We start from the raw sequence: 16,787 nt of genomic DNA, 5'->3' as shown, positions 1-16,787 counted from the left end.
CAAATTGTGATTTAACTTTCATCCTTTTAAAAATCATGCGATCCGGTCTTCACATTATAGGGTAACACACTTCACATATACACATGAATAAAAATCGAATAAAAAAAATTCGAATTACATCACGATAATACTGTTATCTTTATTGTTCTATTCAGTACAAGGTTTCAGGTTACTCATCTCTCTTCATAACATCCTTTACGGCATCTTTAACTTGTTGCCATAAGTCCTTCATATCTTCTTTGTATGGACGTAAGAATTCTAGAGCTTCTATGGCAACCTCCTTGGTTACTTCTTTGTGATGTTTGATGAACTAAAAATTAATCATTAATTAATATCTAAATGGCAATTATTGTAATAATGAAAATCATTTATAAAAAACAATCTTTTGATTGTTATATTTATTTACATCTTTTGCAATAATTTTCATTTTTTCCAGTTTGTCCTTTGCTTTTTCCAGAGCTTCATCATGCTTTTCTTTTAACCATTCCATGAAATTCAAATACTTTTCTTTGGCATCTACTCCTATCTTTTTAAAATATTCTTTCACTTTATCCCATAGTTCTTTGAGAGATCGCGTTTCTTTCCTGCCTAATAATTCATCTATAAAGTCCTTCAAGGCTTTCTTTCCGTGTTCTTTCAATTCCTTCAAAAGTTCTTGCAGAGCCTGAAAAACAATTTATTAGTATATTATATTTAACTTCTCATACCAATTTGCCTGGAAATGAAAAGTAAATACCTCTTTATGTTCACCAAATTTTTCTTTCAAAAACTCCTTGATCTTATCTAAGCTGACGTGTTCTTTTAACTATTTACGTATAAGTTAATTAGAAAAATTTAGAAACATACATGAAAAATTTATACTTTAAATTAAGCACAAACCTTTTCACGAAGTCGCCTGAGGATTTCTTTAAGATTAAATTCTTCTGCTAATTCGAATTCTTCGTCAATTGATCTTTTATCTTTACTCAGTTTATCTAGCAATTTTCTCCAATATTCCTTTGCTTTATCTTTTATTTGTTGAATCAACTCCTTGGATTTCTCGTGAATTTCAATTCCCTTCTCCTTTAACTTTTGTTTGAAATCTTTATACTATGTGTTAAAACGCAGAAAATTAATATTTTAAAATGGAAATAATGTAATAATAAAATTTTATTTCTAAATTTACTTTTTCGATTAGATCTTCCGAGATTTGTTTTCCTTTGTCTATAGCATCTTTCATTTTTTCTACAATTTCATCCAGTTTATTTTTCATTTCCTCTTCCGATACAGCTTCGAATCTTTTCTGTATCCTATATACATTTTAAAGTTTTTAGTGTTATAATTTTTATTAAAGGTGCAAATATTTCTGTGTAATAACTCACTCATCAAGTTCTTCGGAATCGGGCAAACCCAATGCCTCACTCAATGATGGAGCAGATTTCAAGCCCTCTCTGTAACTTTCTAGAACTTCATCACGAGCTCTTCTCAAAGCTGTAATTTTAAAGTTTGGTATTATTATTATTATTTTTACTTTAAATCATACATTATAAATTAATGTAATCTATAAGTTTATAGATAATATAACTTTACCATCGTGAAAGTTCGCGGCCGCAAATCCAACGAAGAAAATCAAAAGCAGGAACTTCATGATTTCTGTACGTTAGAAGACAGTATGAATTAAAATCCCGTTGTATTTTTCAGAAAAATATTATTAAAAATTTATTAAATATTGTATACAAGCTTACCTCAGTCACTGTGTCTTAGTTACCCTAAAGAACAGTAAGGTACTGTCAAAGCAGAAGTGCTTTTATACTGTTCAGAAACAGAAGTGAGATAAAACAAAGATAAATAAAAATTGTGTACAAGGTTAGATATATCTATTTTAACCTAATTAAATGCTTTTAATTTTGATATGGATGAATACAGATGTAGATTTTCACACACCGTTCCTCAATTTAAGTTTTTAATTTTAATCTAAAAAAATGATAGCAATTGTTTTTTACATATGCCCTTTCCCAAGGAGTCGTCAAAAATTCTGATTAAAAACTTACATTCATTTTTAAAATCTTTTTAATTATTTATAATATTATTTAAACATTTTCATTACTTTTACAAGCGAAATAATCAGCCAAAGCTATTTCATTTTTTTATTAAATGTCTTTACTTTGCTGTAAATTGGATTAAAATATTAAGTAATAGTTTATTGTCACTTTAAAGATAAAACAATAAAACTATTTATTAATTATTAAACTAAATTCGTTTTCTTTCTATTCGAGAGAGTGACGTAAATTATTTCCAGACTTCACGTCAGTCTTTTAAAATTAATATGTTTAAATGAAATTTTATTTAATAATTGTAAAAAATTTTTCTTTGTTTTTAAGATTCGATGCACAAATAAATTATACGAAAAAATAACTAAAAAAGAGAGAGTGATCTTCACTTGAGATAAAAGCTGTTTAAAACATTATATAAAAATAGAAGTGAAGAGAAAGATAGCGATTTCCTTTCCTTACACAACATTTATTACCGTATAAGAAATTCAAAAAAATTATCCATAATTAGAACTTAGTAGGTATTATCAAGCAAATTAGGTCGCTGGTAGGAAGATCTAAACAGTTATATGAAAAGTATACGTGAGAATTAAAAGGAAACAGACTAAGTAAATTATACATAATGTAGCAAGTCAGTTTCCTGCTCCCTCTTTTCTTCCGTTTTCCCACATTAAGAATATCTGTAATATTCACTTCTCTATAGATGAAATTCTCTTTACTCCTTGTCTTCTTGCGTTGTTAATATAACCTTAAAATATTTTCTTCCTTCTTGTCTGAAGGGTTATATATTTGTATCTGCACGAAAACTGTCATAATTTATTGAAGTAATAATTTCTTTATATTAATTTAATTAATATACATGTGTCAAATAATCTTCTTATACTTCTAAACATCACTTTTCGTAGCTGTTATTATGATCTATGTATGTATATATATAAACTCGTTATACACCGTGGTTTTAGAAGACAGAACCATAGTATTGCACTGAAGAGGGACTTAATATTTATATAAGTCCGTAATGCATATGTGGAAACAATAAAAGAAGTGTCTAAGCTGTAATGACAGTCTGCACAACTTAATTTCGGATTAAAAAAACACACATACATAAATTTTCTTATAATTCATGTAAAGTACTGTCATAACTTTACATTTTTTTCTTGAGTTTGTTAATGAATGATCATTCTCTGTACAATGTAAACAAAACTTCGAATAGTGTCAAGGGTTATAACTGTTCGTATAATCAAACCGATCTCCTGAATTTCATAATAGTAAATAGTAGCTAATCTTTAAACACTACTGAAATGAAATTATCACGCTGAAAATGCTATTTGCATATGGTCTGTGTCTGCAATCACATGACACTGTCTGCATGTGATGTGACAGAAATTGGTCGTCAGATAAACTGTGGGTGAGGTATATGGAGTGCACTAATTAGACCCATGTAGAATGTTCAGGAGTCTGCTCCCGAATATTCTTTATGGGTCTAATCAGTGTACTTCATACATCCATACTTCATACATCCATTCTATGTGGGTCTAATCACAGATCCGAATTTTACAAAAGAACGCATTCATTCCTCAATGCAAAACATGTTTAAATAAATATGAAGAACTTTTTTTAAATAGTCATTTATGACACGGGTTAATAACTTCTAAAATGTTTTCTAAAAAATTTTATAATCGTTTCTAGCAAAAGTTCTTGAACTTGAAAATGTAATCAACGAATGTTTTGGGTTTAAAATATAATTTTAGTTTTAATATTATTAAAGTTATAGTAGTAAAATGAATTAGGAGTTTTACTTTAGTACATTTCCTCTATTACAGTTAATATGCAGTGTTTCATCAATGTTCATTCTTGTCAAAGTTTGAAAGATTTATGGGTTTAAATGAAACATTGTTGGACTAGTAAAATCCCTTTTTTTGACTTGATTTCTTCTCGAAGTCTTTAGCACGTCATGTATCCAAACAAATTCCAACTCACGAAAAATTGGCATGGTGGATTATTATCAGGCAATTCTAGAATATCGATTTAGGATCGCCAGAACGTCAGATCAGTGACGTCTTTTGTTCCTCTGGACCACTGGACATCCTATGGAAAAAGATGCAAATCTTATGTTCAAGTTATTCTGTTTTCTAGGCAATTGCCTAATGTGTTTAAAACTAAATCCGATCCTCATCCGAACTCATACTTACGCAAATTTTTTCATTGATTGATATTACAATAAAAGTAAAAAGTCAGCACAAAATATCGCTGTAAATATATATAAAGGTTAAGTGAATGATAATAAATCTTAATGTCAAGATGTTCATTGCATCATTAATTTTTTTATTTAATTAAATTAAATTTTTTATTTAGTTAAAAGTTTGATAAATTGCTCTGTCTGTTGTCAGATTTAGAAAGATATTTGATAAAGTTTTGCTACGCTTTTAAAAATAGCACATTTTTTTTTCTTGTTCTCCAAAATAATTCACTAAAATTTCGTTACAACTCTGTTGTTAAAATTTATTGTTTTGGTGTAGAAATGGTGTTATCAATTTTGATTTACTTGATAAAAATTTTGAAAGCAAAAGACGAAACAGTACTTTTTACTACTTAACATACCGGGTATATAGACTGTTGAGAAATAAAATTTATTTATTGTGATTTTAAATTTCCCTCTACCTTGATTAAATTTTATCTTCATAAATATAATACGGATGTAGTGGCGCGGTATAGCTTTATATAGAGTCCAGGCAAATTTGAATTAGAGGACCCCATTTACAGTTTTTACTTCAAACATTTTTCATGGACGGAATTTTTGGGGAATTCCCTGGTATCTTCTTTCGGATTTTAGCGTAACCTCTAGAGTTTAAACTTCGGCGCTGTGCCAGTGTGCCTTGCGCCAGCGCCACACCGGCAATCTAGTGTTGGTTTGAAACTCCCTGTTGGTGGAGATCTCAGATAATTGCCATTTTGTCCGTAGGATAATACTCCACTGTACCGATGCAAATCAAAATAAATTATTATTACGATTATACCGTTTCTTCTAAATGAATTTGTAATTTATATACACAAATGAGGGTATGTGAAGCTATACAGATATGCTAAACATATGAAAAGTTACGAATAAAGAAGAAAGAGAAGAAAGTGTTCAGAAAATAAGGTAATTAAGAATGCATTTAAATAGAGGGGATTAAATATGGAAATGCAAGATACGGAAGATAAGTCCTTCGTGTGGTATCTAAAAGGGCCTACCAGTGTCCGAGTAGATGACATACTAGAAACTGATAGTTGGATGCGTGTTCGCATCTCTTCGACGGGCTGGACACGTGCAGTTTTACAGATTTTTTCGTATGTATAATACCTAAATATGAACCAATTTCCCTTAGAAAAGAGGTTATATTCTCATATTATATATTTAAACACATAGTTTCTTATTTAATTAATGTAGAGATGAGCAATACGTTATCGAATTATACAACTTTTTAATTTTAAAATAATTTTTCAGATATTTTTTAGATATCTAAAATATAAAACAAAAATTAAACAGTTGATTAGTCTATTCATTTACAAAAAAACATTATTAAGGAATTTATTATGTTTAAAAATTTTTTCAAAATGTACTATTCAGTAATAAGTATGAAGTTCATTTATACGGTCTTCTCATCACTCAGAATATAACTAACCATTAATAAAGGCCTAAAGAACGTCACTAACCACTATGCGCTTCTCCAAAGTCATAATATTATATGGAATTCATTCATCTAAAGATTTTTGAGCCATAATTGACAAAAGAATATGAATTAATGTAGCAAGATTCCAGCTGAGATTAAAATTTTGTTTTCTATAATAAATTTTAAAATATTTAAATCAATTTAAACCCTTTATTATAATTGTTTTTAATTAAGTATCGGGTATCAGAGAAGTATCAGGTCAATTCCTTCATGAGAATTTCTGTCAAACCGAGCGACAAGCTCCGGAAGAATGATTATATATAATAATTTCATATGTTTTATTCGTATTATAATTGTTTTTAATTAAGTATCGGGTATCAGAGAAGTATCAGGTCAATTCCTTCATGAGAATTTCTGTCAAACCGAGCGACAAGCTCCGGAAGAATGATTATATATAATAATTTCATATGTTTTATTCGTGTTTTCATCATATTTATTTAACAGAATTAACAGAAAGAGAAAAATCTTATCAAACGCATGTTTCAAAGTACGAATTAATTATCTTCAAACTTTTCTCTCATTATCGATATTATCATTTTTTTTTTTAAATTAACATCAATGACAACAGTAGAAACAGGTGACATTTCCCATTTATCTAGCATAATTTTATTACAACAGAAGTTTTACTTAAGTCATATATTAATAAATGCTTTCGAAATATATACGGAAACCAATTAAAATTTTTACAAGTAGAAATTAAATGATTCTAATTCAAGCGGAAATGAAGTTAAATTGGGGCCTATTGTTAATGTTTTATTGTTTATTTTTTAGTATTTTTAAAAATTATCTTGACCTTAAATCTTTATGCACTTGGCACTTGGCACTTTCCAAGTGGCCAGCACGTTTGTGAGACACGAATCAGTCATCAACTGCGGTGGTGTCTCTCGAAGTTAATTAGCCTTTAATTCCTTTTTTATACTTAATATATTATACTTTCTACAAGTTCATAGTAAATAATTCTCTTGAAAGGTTATCACACAATGGAAACCATTTAATACCAAGAACCAAAATGCATCTTAGGTTGTAGATAAGGCAACAGTAATTTCAATTGTGTGATAACCTTTGAAAAGAATTGTTTAATATATATTTGTAAGATAGAAAGTGCGATGTATTAAATAATCTAATTTACATTATTTCTTACCGGAAAAATTTGTTCGGTACGCGAACAGATCGGCACTCGAACAACCTTCTGGAGCGAATTAAAGTAAGTAATTTAGATTAATTCCAAAAACGCGTTTTTATAAGCATTCTAACTGGAATTTAACAAAAATTTTACAAGCCTAGCATACATAAATACTAAGAAAATCAAACAATGCGGAAAATTATAAAGTTTTCAACGAAGTTTAGCAGAGTTGTGCACTGAACGACAATTTAAGAATTAAGTTACATTAAAATTATTTTAATTTGAAATTGTTTGATAACAAGTCCTAGTTCACAATAACATCGAAAGTGGAAAAAAAGCAAAATATATGTTAAGTACAAGATGGACGTATGAAAAAATGACAAAATTCCTTCGTTTTGATGTGAAATAATACTCATACGCAATACAGAATGGAAAAATATGTCTATCAATTTTATTGAATTAATTAATGGAAGTTTTTTGCATCTGTTTAGCAGATATTGTTACTTAGCACAGATATGTCATTTATCAGGTCCTAAACGTGAAATTTAGACATTTTGATTTTTTTAAAAACGAATGGAAAATATGTTCTTGACATTTGATATAAGTATATACGTAGAGTAACAAAATGGCATTTCATCATATATTTTACATATTTCATTGGAAACGTACGCATCAGCAATGTCTAACAATATAAAAAACATTCTTCTGCTGTTGCTCTATCACTTCAAAAGCAGCAATAAAGCAGCGAAGACTCACGGTCTAATTTGGCGAAGACATAGTCAAACCTGCAATAATTCAATAAAATTTATATTTAACAGAACGTGCTCGGCAAATAATTTGATAATCATAATACACTTTTTTCGTTGCAGAGATAGTTTTATTGAAAAACTAAGGTTTTCGACCTATTCTGTAGGCCATCCTCAGGTTGAAGTAGAAAATTGAAACATCCACGTTCCAAAAATGGAATACAGCTCTCCCTTATTAGTCCGACAGGTATGGGACCAAAGGGGTGTTGGATTATCAAAAGTGTCCGGATTACCGAAAATAATTACATATTTTGCATTGTTTTGCTAGCAGTAGCTTACAATGTTCCCTACTCCAACTGTTCGAACAGAACTGCTCACAGAAAACACACGAAATGTGTGTCATCGTGTAAAAATTGGATGGGGAGATTAACGTCGCGACATGCTTCTGTGCAAGCAGACACGTAACGGGGACGGGTACCTTGACGGGACGTGCGTCGGACTACTGAGCATGTCGGATTAAAAAACGTCGGACTATCAAGGGAGAGCTGTACATATATTTAAAAAACGTACAAAAACAAGAAAATAACAGAAGAATAATGTATAAAAATATAAATATAAAATAAAACACAAACTCAGATACAGTAATAAAAATAATAATCTACTAATATTACTTTGAACAAACATTAAAATAAATTATTAATGTATAAATTATGAGTTCATGGTAAACTTTTTGACTATAAACTTCCAAGCCGATGGTAGGCTTTCTGCATCAGTTGCATTTATGCATGCTTCTTTCAGTTTGCTTTTGTAAATTTCAATTTTCTCAGCGGTTTTTGCTAATGTTGGGAAGCTTAAGGGTTTGACAATATATGCTTTATCCCATTTTATTATCGAGCCTTGGATCTGTGCCATGTGGAAATGTGCTGTTGTGTTGGAACCTTTTCTGATGGTATTTGAGCCTTACTTCCAAATTCTTTGTTGTGGCGCCGATATATTCTTTCTTGATTCCTAGCTGTACGTTTTCGTAAGAAATCTTGTGCATCCCTGCATTTTCTTCTTCCTTAATGTTATCTTTGTCATTTCTTAAAATTTTATATAGGTTCGGAGCTTTTTTAGAACCATTCTTGACTCTTTGCGATCCTCAATTTCTTTCATAATACCTTTCGTATGTAAACATTGTGACTTTACTGAAATCATATTTTAAAGCCCTTGTTGTGCTCATCTCGGATTGTGCCTCTGAGTTTAAATTTATTTTAGAAAACAAATTTTTTTAATTTCAGCTGGAATCTTGTTACATTAATTCATATTCTTTTGTCAATTATGGCTCAAAAATTTTTAGATGAATAAATTCCATATAATATTATGATTTTGGAAAATCGCATAGTGGTTAGTGACGTTCTTTAGCCCGTTATAGATGTTATATTCTGAGTGATGAGGAGAATGTATAAATGAACTTCATACTTATTACTGAATAGTACATTTTGAAAAAATTTTTAAACATAATAAATTCCTTAATAATGCTTTTTTGTAAATTGATAGACTAATCAACTCGTTAATTTTTGTTTTATCTTTTAGATATCTAAAAAGTATTATGCTCTGTCCACAGCGCTGTCACAATATAGAAAGCCCTTCTGATTACAGCTCGAGATGCTGCTAGCTTATAACGATACGGAGCATTTGATTGTGAGGGGATAAAAATCATGCTGTGCAGAGGTTTGATGTAAACACTGGTGGATAAATGTCTTTTTTTAATTGGACTTCAAATTAAAACTCCTTTTTTTGTCTGGTTGTTAAAGCTAAAGCAAGATTCGTAGAACATCAGATTAATCAGCTCTACTAGCTCATTGTTGTAACGAATCAATTCGGGGATTTTTGAACATGAATTGTAAAAGTGCAAGATTCGGTTTTTATGGAAAGATATAACTTCTCATAATTCAATACCATTCCTATTTCCTATTGCATTAATGACATGTCTTGCATATCTATGACCACGATCCCAGGATCCTGTGTCACTAGTACACTGCTATCAAGCTAGGAGTAGATAAACTTGTGTAATCTTTCTTCTAAGACAAAAGTTGGTCCCCTGTGTTTTTCTACTATTGGCGTTATTTCTTACCGTCTTTGTGTGTTTTGGCGAATGCAAACAATCTTGGAATCCAGGCCTTGGATTTCGGCACTTCTTAAGAAAAGGTAAAACAGTAGAAAGCCTTGTTCCTTCCAGTCTTTTCACTCGTTTATCAATGCTCTCAATGATTTTGTCGTTCACATCCCGGTTTGTGATGTAATAATCTTCCAACGCTTTGTTGTAAATTTCACTTTTCATGATAACCTAACCAAAAGTTTACTTTTGTCCGTTATTGTAGTCACCAAATCGTAGACCCTCAGCCAACGTCTAGTAAGCAAAATGTCCTTGTTCTTAACTCGTCATATCTTTTAACTCGCTTAGTTTTTAATGAGTGTTTTCCATCTGAAGTAATATTTTTCTAACGAATCTTTTCCAATGATCCCTCTTTCAATTTCTTGAATCGAGGTTTCCCAACTTTCTTCACTCTCCGGGACGAAGTTCAGGCCTTTCTCTGGAAATTCTTTGATATTCGCCAGAACCTCTATTTGGTCCCACATGACGAATGTTGAAATCTTCCTCTTACTCTTTCTTGTTATTTGCTTAATGATGATCTATTTCATTTTATTAACATACTTTCTTGTAAAATTTTTATGAACTGTATCTGTTAGACCAACTAATTCCTTTATTAATTTCTATTGACTTTTCCTGATCTTCGTTGTATATAGTATTTTCGAAGTCGACAAGCTCACGCAAGACTCCACACTTTTTTGTTTTTCTCTATTCTGATAGACTTACAAAAGCATACCAGACAAAAGCATACCATTTAACTTTCAGAAACAGGCATTCTTTTGGGACGCTGATTGACATCGGTAATATTTTGTTTTTCAAACATTCCCTTTTTTAAAACGATTGTTAAAATCAGAAAATACAAAGAGCTGGATAAGAAAGTAACGTTGATTTTAACAACACTTTTTACGACTTTTCGTTTTCATTATGAATTTATTTTTATACAGGCAAACTCGTTCAAATTGTAAAAAAAAATTGTTGAAAATCCTTCTAGGGATAATTTATATATATTTTGATGTAATACAAAACAATGAAACTGTAAGTTATTTAAAGAATTTATACATTATTGTCGGGTTTTAGAAAATTGTTATCATCATTATAAATTTTCTATTAGAACTTTATTAATGTAAACCTGCTGAAGAGGGTCTTTGAGTTCCGAAACACGAATATTGTGTACACAGGTGAAAAATCATGTAAAAAATATATTGTTTTTATGAATAACACTTCCTGTTTTTGAAAAAACGGAAACACCAGTATAATAAGTCCTAATAATTTACTAAGTCCAAGGTAGAGAATAATATAACAAAAATAGTATACCATAAGGACATAAAGAAAAATGAATTAATGCGTCTGTTAATGTTTAAATGAAGAATGCGACATGTTTACAAATTGAATTTTTTTCGCAAATTCATTAAATTAAAATTTATTTTCACCGAAATCACTGGAAATTTAATTAAATATTTATTTATAATCAGATAATTAGGTCCGTGCATTGTACAAATATTAGTTTCTTAAATAAATAAAACAATACAGGAAACATTCACTATTTTACACGAAATATTTAATAAAGCTGCTTTGAATATAGCTGAAAAACAGGAATAAGAGACAGTACGATTATTGATTTTTCTATCTTTCCTAACCGTCCTTCACTAGTAAAATCGATATTTCCTAGTAACCGAATAACGATTGATTTCATTTTCTGTCAAACACAATAATTTATTATAACATATTTTCTATTAGCACAGTGGATTTTTCATTACTAACAATTGACTCACTTAAGTCTACATATTAAACATGGATGAAAGTGCGAAAGACACAATGGAGTCCTCTTGTTCCTGTATGTTATTCACTCCAACATTTAATCTCATGAAATTAATCGTTATAGGAAATATTATAAAGTGCAACCGTCAACACGATAAGAGAGCTGCGTGGAGAAAGTTATACCAATTCATAATATTCTGTATATTTATGATGTTTCACGTACTTTTACATTTGATATATGTCTTACCGAAAAGATATTCAGTTTATTTTTGTTCAGATTTTTTAAAATGTTATTCCAAAGAAGAAATAATGAGTTACAGTCTTTTCAACGCTTACGTCTTTCTGAGTTGTAGCATTTACGTTTTTACGGTTATCAACGAAATGAAAGGTAATAAAATATATTTATATTTTAATAATAATCGAGAAATATGTCGACTGCAACAATGGCAAAGTGTTTTGGTCATATTCTTTGCAGCTTGGGTAATGATACCATTTATAGCTAATAACATTGTGTTAGGTGTATCAGCCTATCCAATGATTGCTAAATCTACGAACCACATTGTAGCTTCGACGTGCTACATCTTCTTAACTATATGCTTCTCGTTAACAACTATGTGTAATATATTNATGTGAAAAATTGGGTTGTCGACTTCGTTTCTTGTTGTCTTCCATGTTTGTATCTAAGCGCGTGTTATGTCTTTCTGAAATATCCAATCAAGTAACGTGTAAGAAAATTTTCTAGCAGCGCCAGTGTCGAGATCATTGGATTTACTAATCCTGTTTTTAGGGTCTCGGAATTTAGTAATACTTCGGTAAAATATGTTAGTGTAAACATTGTAGCTTCGACGTGCTACATCTTCTTAACTATATGCTTCTCGTTAACAACTATGTGTAATATATTAACAATTATGGTAATTTTGTTACTTTTAGTTACTATAAAAGACAAATTCGATGATTTGGCCGAAGAAATTTATAATTATCGCGTTGAATCCGTGGAAATGAAATGTTTTCTTCGATATTGCCGGCACAGATTTAAAGAATGTTGTCACCGATTGGAAGAATTCAATCTGATGTACAAGGATTTGTTAAGTTTCGGTTATTGCTCATTAATTTTTGTAACGTGCTTTCTTACATGCATGCTTCTTTATGTCGAAATGGATAAAGTAGCGGCTATGTTTTCCATTCTAATACTGATTGGTCTAACATTCATCGCTGCAATTTGTGTATTATCTGCTGCAGAGCTGAATGTTTCGGTAAGTTGCTTTTAATTTATATTGAGAAATAATATGAAATGGTTAATATATAATTATTGAATAATTCTATATATTCATTCGAAACTTTCGGAAATAAATTTATTGACTGTGGAAAATCGTTTCAAAAGATACATAAAGCATTATTAATTAATAATATCATTTTGTTTTAAGTGGAATTTCTTAAATTGTGTTGATATATTCTTTGTTTTATCTACTTTTAAGAATTTTTAAACTCAGTTTGTTGTTAGAACTAATATTTTATTCCATGCCTCGTGTTTATCTCTAAAAAAAAGTTGTTTATGTCTTACGGCCTCTCTTTATCAAAATGTCATTTGAAACTCAATAGATAAACGATTAAAACCACACTATAAATTAATAATATTCATTCTCCCTAATTTGTATTTATTATATAGGCCATATCCCCTCTCATGGAATTAAAAAGGTTCTGTACTTTGGAGATGGCGACAAGTGACAGATTAAAGGTAATTAAATATGTTTATTTTTAATACTCTTCCACCCTGTGGGCACTACGCGGGCCTCTTATAACAAGCACATTATGGGTTCGACCAGGCACACAATGGGGCAATCGTGTGATGAGGTACAGGGCCCGACATATCCGAACGGACTACTCCCGAAAATTTCCTGAGAAAAAATCCCCAGGAAATTTTCGAGACCCGTTTTGTTTCGATCCCTGGTCTCTCAGAATGGTAGATTGACACCTTCACCGCTCGGCCATCCGGCCTGTTAATTAAATATATTATAAATATACAAATTTAATTATAATTTAGTGTATTTAGAAGCAACTATTTCTATCCGTATTGTATTGGAGAAGAAAATATTAGAGAGGTTGCGACTGAAGTTTGACCTTTAAACTTGTACGGCAAGCAGAAGTACACGTTTGACGTTCAAACTCCAAGTAAAACACGTTACGCCTCACGTTCACGTCGCGCACTGATTCATTGGATATTGTTGAAAAATGGCGAAAAAATTCAAGAGCAAAAAGTTTACCAGCGAAGTTAAATAAACAAACTCAACTATTTCTAGAAATTCACAAACGAATTATGCTATTGATGGTTGAAGATGCCGTGAAAGAACAAATCTACTTCTACCGTGTTATGATAAGCCTTTTTAAAAACAATTATATCAACATTTTATAGGCACAAGATAAAAAACACACACTGTATATTGTGACATCGTCACAATGCCGGGCAGCAATTTTTAATCATATTATTTATTTACTGAACTTAAAATATATGCTCTTCACCTCAAATTAGCAGTGACTTACCCCTGTACATCATAATTTTCCTTTCACAATACAGTCGTGGTGGTCATGCATTTAACACCTTTCAGGGAAATTTTTAGAACTGAAATAAAACGACTACCAGTTTGTAACGGATGATTATATGTAGGGCCTCCTACCTCTAAGATTTCGATATGTGGTCTTGCCTTTCATCTGTCTAAATCCAGTCTGGATATTAAGCAAGGACAGTCTGACAGTGTAAATTTATAAATTTACAATTTATTAAATTGCAGACAAATAACATAAATATAAAATACAGTGGGTGATCGGTTAACGAACATAATCCGTTCCAAGACTTTGTTCGCTATCCGAATTGTTCGTTAACCGATTATCGATTTACCATAGGTTTTAATGTGAATTAGATTAATTCGTTCTGGAGACCCCCAAAAATGAAAAATATATACTTTCTTACTACGTTTATTTATATGTAATAATAAAAATACATACATACACAGTCTTGCGTTTTCATTACTCATGTTTTTTCCGTTTGAAAAGGTTAAAGAATCTGTCTGATGTCGATTGCTTTTCTCTGTTCTTCAGGATTTTTCGTAAATAATTAATAGCATTGCAGTTGTAGAAATTCCCAAGCCTCAACCTGGTTTGGATGCCATTCTAAGACCGTTGTTGTGACATCCTCCCACTTCTTCAAAAGTTCCTTAATAATAGATATCGAAATAAACTTCTTTTCCAGAAGAAAACATATCTCGCTGAGTTTCTTGATGTTCTTCATTCAAGAGTTCTTGGCGTTCTTCTGTCGTCAGATCCTTTCAGATTCCATTATGAACTCTTCGATGTTATTTATTTCTCAGATGTGATTTTTGTTACTCGTTTAGCTGTTTGGGTTTTCTTGATTATACTGTATTTTTCTTAAATACAGTAAGATTGAATTTCGGCCTACTGTAGACTTGTTCGCACCATATTGCCTAGCAACATTAGGCACCTTCTGCCCACTCTCTATCTTTGCTATTATACTGTCATTTTTCGAAAAGAAAAACAGAAGAAAACTTAACGAGTGCCTACCCGACAGTCTCGTGAATACATAAAATAATTGTTTTGTCAGAAAAATAAAAGGCTGAAATTACAAGGGAGAGTTTCAAAGTTCGAAGGAATACTATCCGATTGGTATAAACCGGCTTGAGCGTCGATGTCGATGTCTCCCGCGCTCCGAAAAGTTTCGAGTTGTTACCTGAAAACAAGAGAAAATCAATCGGTATTCATTATTTTACATCGCTTCTTCTTGTGTTTATTCTGTGAGGTGTTCGTTATCCGAACATAAAAATCTTTCTCGAAAGTGTCCGTTATCCGATTTGTTCGTTAAACGATCTGTTCGTTAACCGATTACCCACTGTATTCAAGTCTCACTTGGGTGTGTATAAACAAACAAATAAAATTTATATGAAAAGGATCTTCAAGACATATCTATTTATAATAATAATCAGTTCTATTTTACGTATATCATCCAATAATAAAAACTTAAGTAAAAATTGTTGAATTTTTTATCAAATTTAAATTTGTAATATTAAAATGGCAGGTAAAAATTTGAAAATATATATTAATTCACATAAAAAAGAGCATGAAATCAAAATAGTTAGGGGAAAAGATTAAAAATATACACGGTTTTACTCAGAAATCTTAGTGAATACTTTTAACACAGATTAAAACAATTTATTTAGAACGAAACTTTTTCAGCTCATTTGCACTTTGAAGTTGTTGGACGGTCCTACAATCGGCATAAAATGCTTGGAATTTACATTTACTAAAATATCTCTCATAAAGGTAACACATTTCTTAAATTACATTTTTAATGAAAGTTTCAATACTTCAATAAACAATCATTTTATTTTATTTTTACAATAGATGATAGAGAGCGAATTTTCATTCTTGTCCAGTCTGAAGGAAATACGGGTCGCTCAGGAGAAAACATAGGATGATGTGGATTCGGAATTCGTCAGAAGATAAGAATATTATTTTTAAAATGTAAACTTTATATTACGGAAAAAAGATTTTGTTCAGTAATTATATTCCGATAACAACAATATAATTTTCACGAAGGATGTAGGAATCTATCGATAAGAACTAGTAAAGAAATCTCATGTTTACAACATTAAAAAAGTTACGAATTTAAAACTTCATTATAGAATATTTCACTGAAAAGTTCACAAGATTAAGATTATTTTATATTCTGCTTTCGGAATTTTTCTAAATATTGTTTTTCATAAATATTTCTTTTGTCTGATAATATTCTATCAAATACAACTTTAAGAATGCCGAATAGAAGTTGTATAACTTTCCCGACAATATCTATAACTTTGGTAACGCCATTTGTTACGATGAGTTTTATATAAAAAAGTAAAAATGCTAATAACCAGTAAAATCTTCATTACTTCTGTCCCCACTAGAGATAAGACACATGACCACCTGTATCTTCTCACCGCTCGACCTTCAACCACCAAAATTCACAGGAGTTATTAAACCAAATTTTTCCCAAAACAAACTGAAAAACAAACACATTAACGTTTATACATAAAGAAAAAACCCTGAATTCATTTGCATTTCTCGATGTCTGAACGTACCCTGAGTCCAAAAATGTAAAAATCTTGAGGAGAGATGATTTTTTGACACATCGGCATTCTTTCCCGTGTTATACAGTAGTGGCCAAAAATAGAACTACCCTTCACATATGTTTAAAAGCGCGACCTCTATTTTGTTCACCACCTACTACATGATTAA

The 16,787-nt window shown here is 30.6% G+C and overlaps 2 protein-coding genes across 2 annotated transcripts; one reads left to right on the top strand and one right to left on the bottom strand.

Annotated features, from left to right (window-relative positions):
* Window positions 1–21: 21 nt before the first annotated feature.
* LOC111642054 (cell cycle progression protein 1-like) lies at window positions 22–1,812 on the bottom strand. Its single transcript, XM_023388323.1, has 8 exons — window positions 1,725–1,812; window positions 1,570–1,632; window positions 1,362–1,470; window positions 1,166–1,289; window positions 880–1,089; window positions 737–805; window positions 407–664; window positions 22–310 (listed from the first exon to the last, which is right to left on the bottom strand). The coding sequence occupies exons 2-8, from the start codon at window positions 1,625–1,627 to the stop codon at window positions 170–172; spliced, it is 969 nt and encodes a 322-aa protein (XP_023244091.1). The 5' UTR covers window positions 1,628–1,632; window positions 1,725–1,812; the 3' UTR covers window positions 22–169.
* Window positions 1,813–12,344: 10,532 nt separating this feature from the next.
* LOC111642049 lies at window positions 12,345–16,172 on the top strand. Its single transcript, XM_023388317.1, has 4 exons — window positions 12,345–12,757; window positions 13,171–13,239; window positions 15,747–15,833; window positions 15,915–16,172. Exons 1-4 carry the CDS (start codon window positions 12,392–12,394, stop codon window positions 15,981–15,983), a joined length of 591 nt encoding a protein of 196 aa, XP_023244085.1. The 5' UTR covers window positions 12,345–12,391; the 3' UTR covers window positions 15,984–16,172.
* Window positions 16,173–16,787: the final 615 nt, after the last annotated feature.

The sequence above is a fragment of the Centruroides sculpturatus genome, unplaced genomic scaffold (genome assembly GCF_000671375.1).
Source record: "Centruroides sculpturatus isolate CEXI.00-Female unplaced genomic scaffold, Cexi_2.0 scaffold1519, whole genome shotgun sequence".
Lineage (NCBI taxonomy): Eukaryota > Metazoa > Arthropoda > Arachnida > Scorpiones > Buthidae > Centruroides > Centruroides sculpturatus.
Note: the sequence above shows the minus strand (reverse complement) of the source record. Positions and strands in the feature narration are given on the sequence as shown.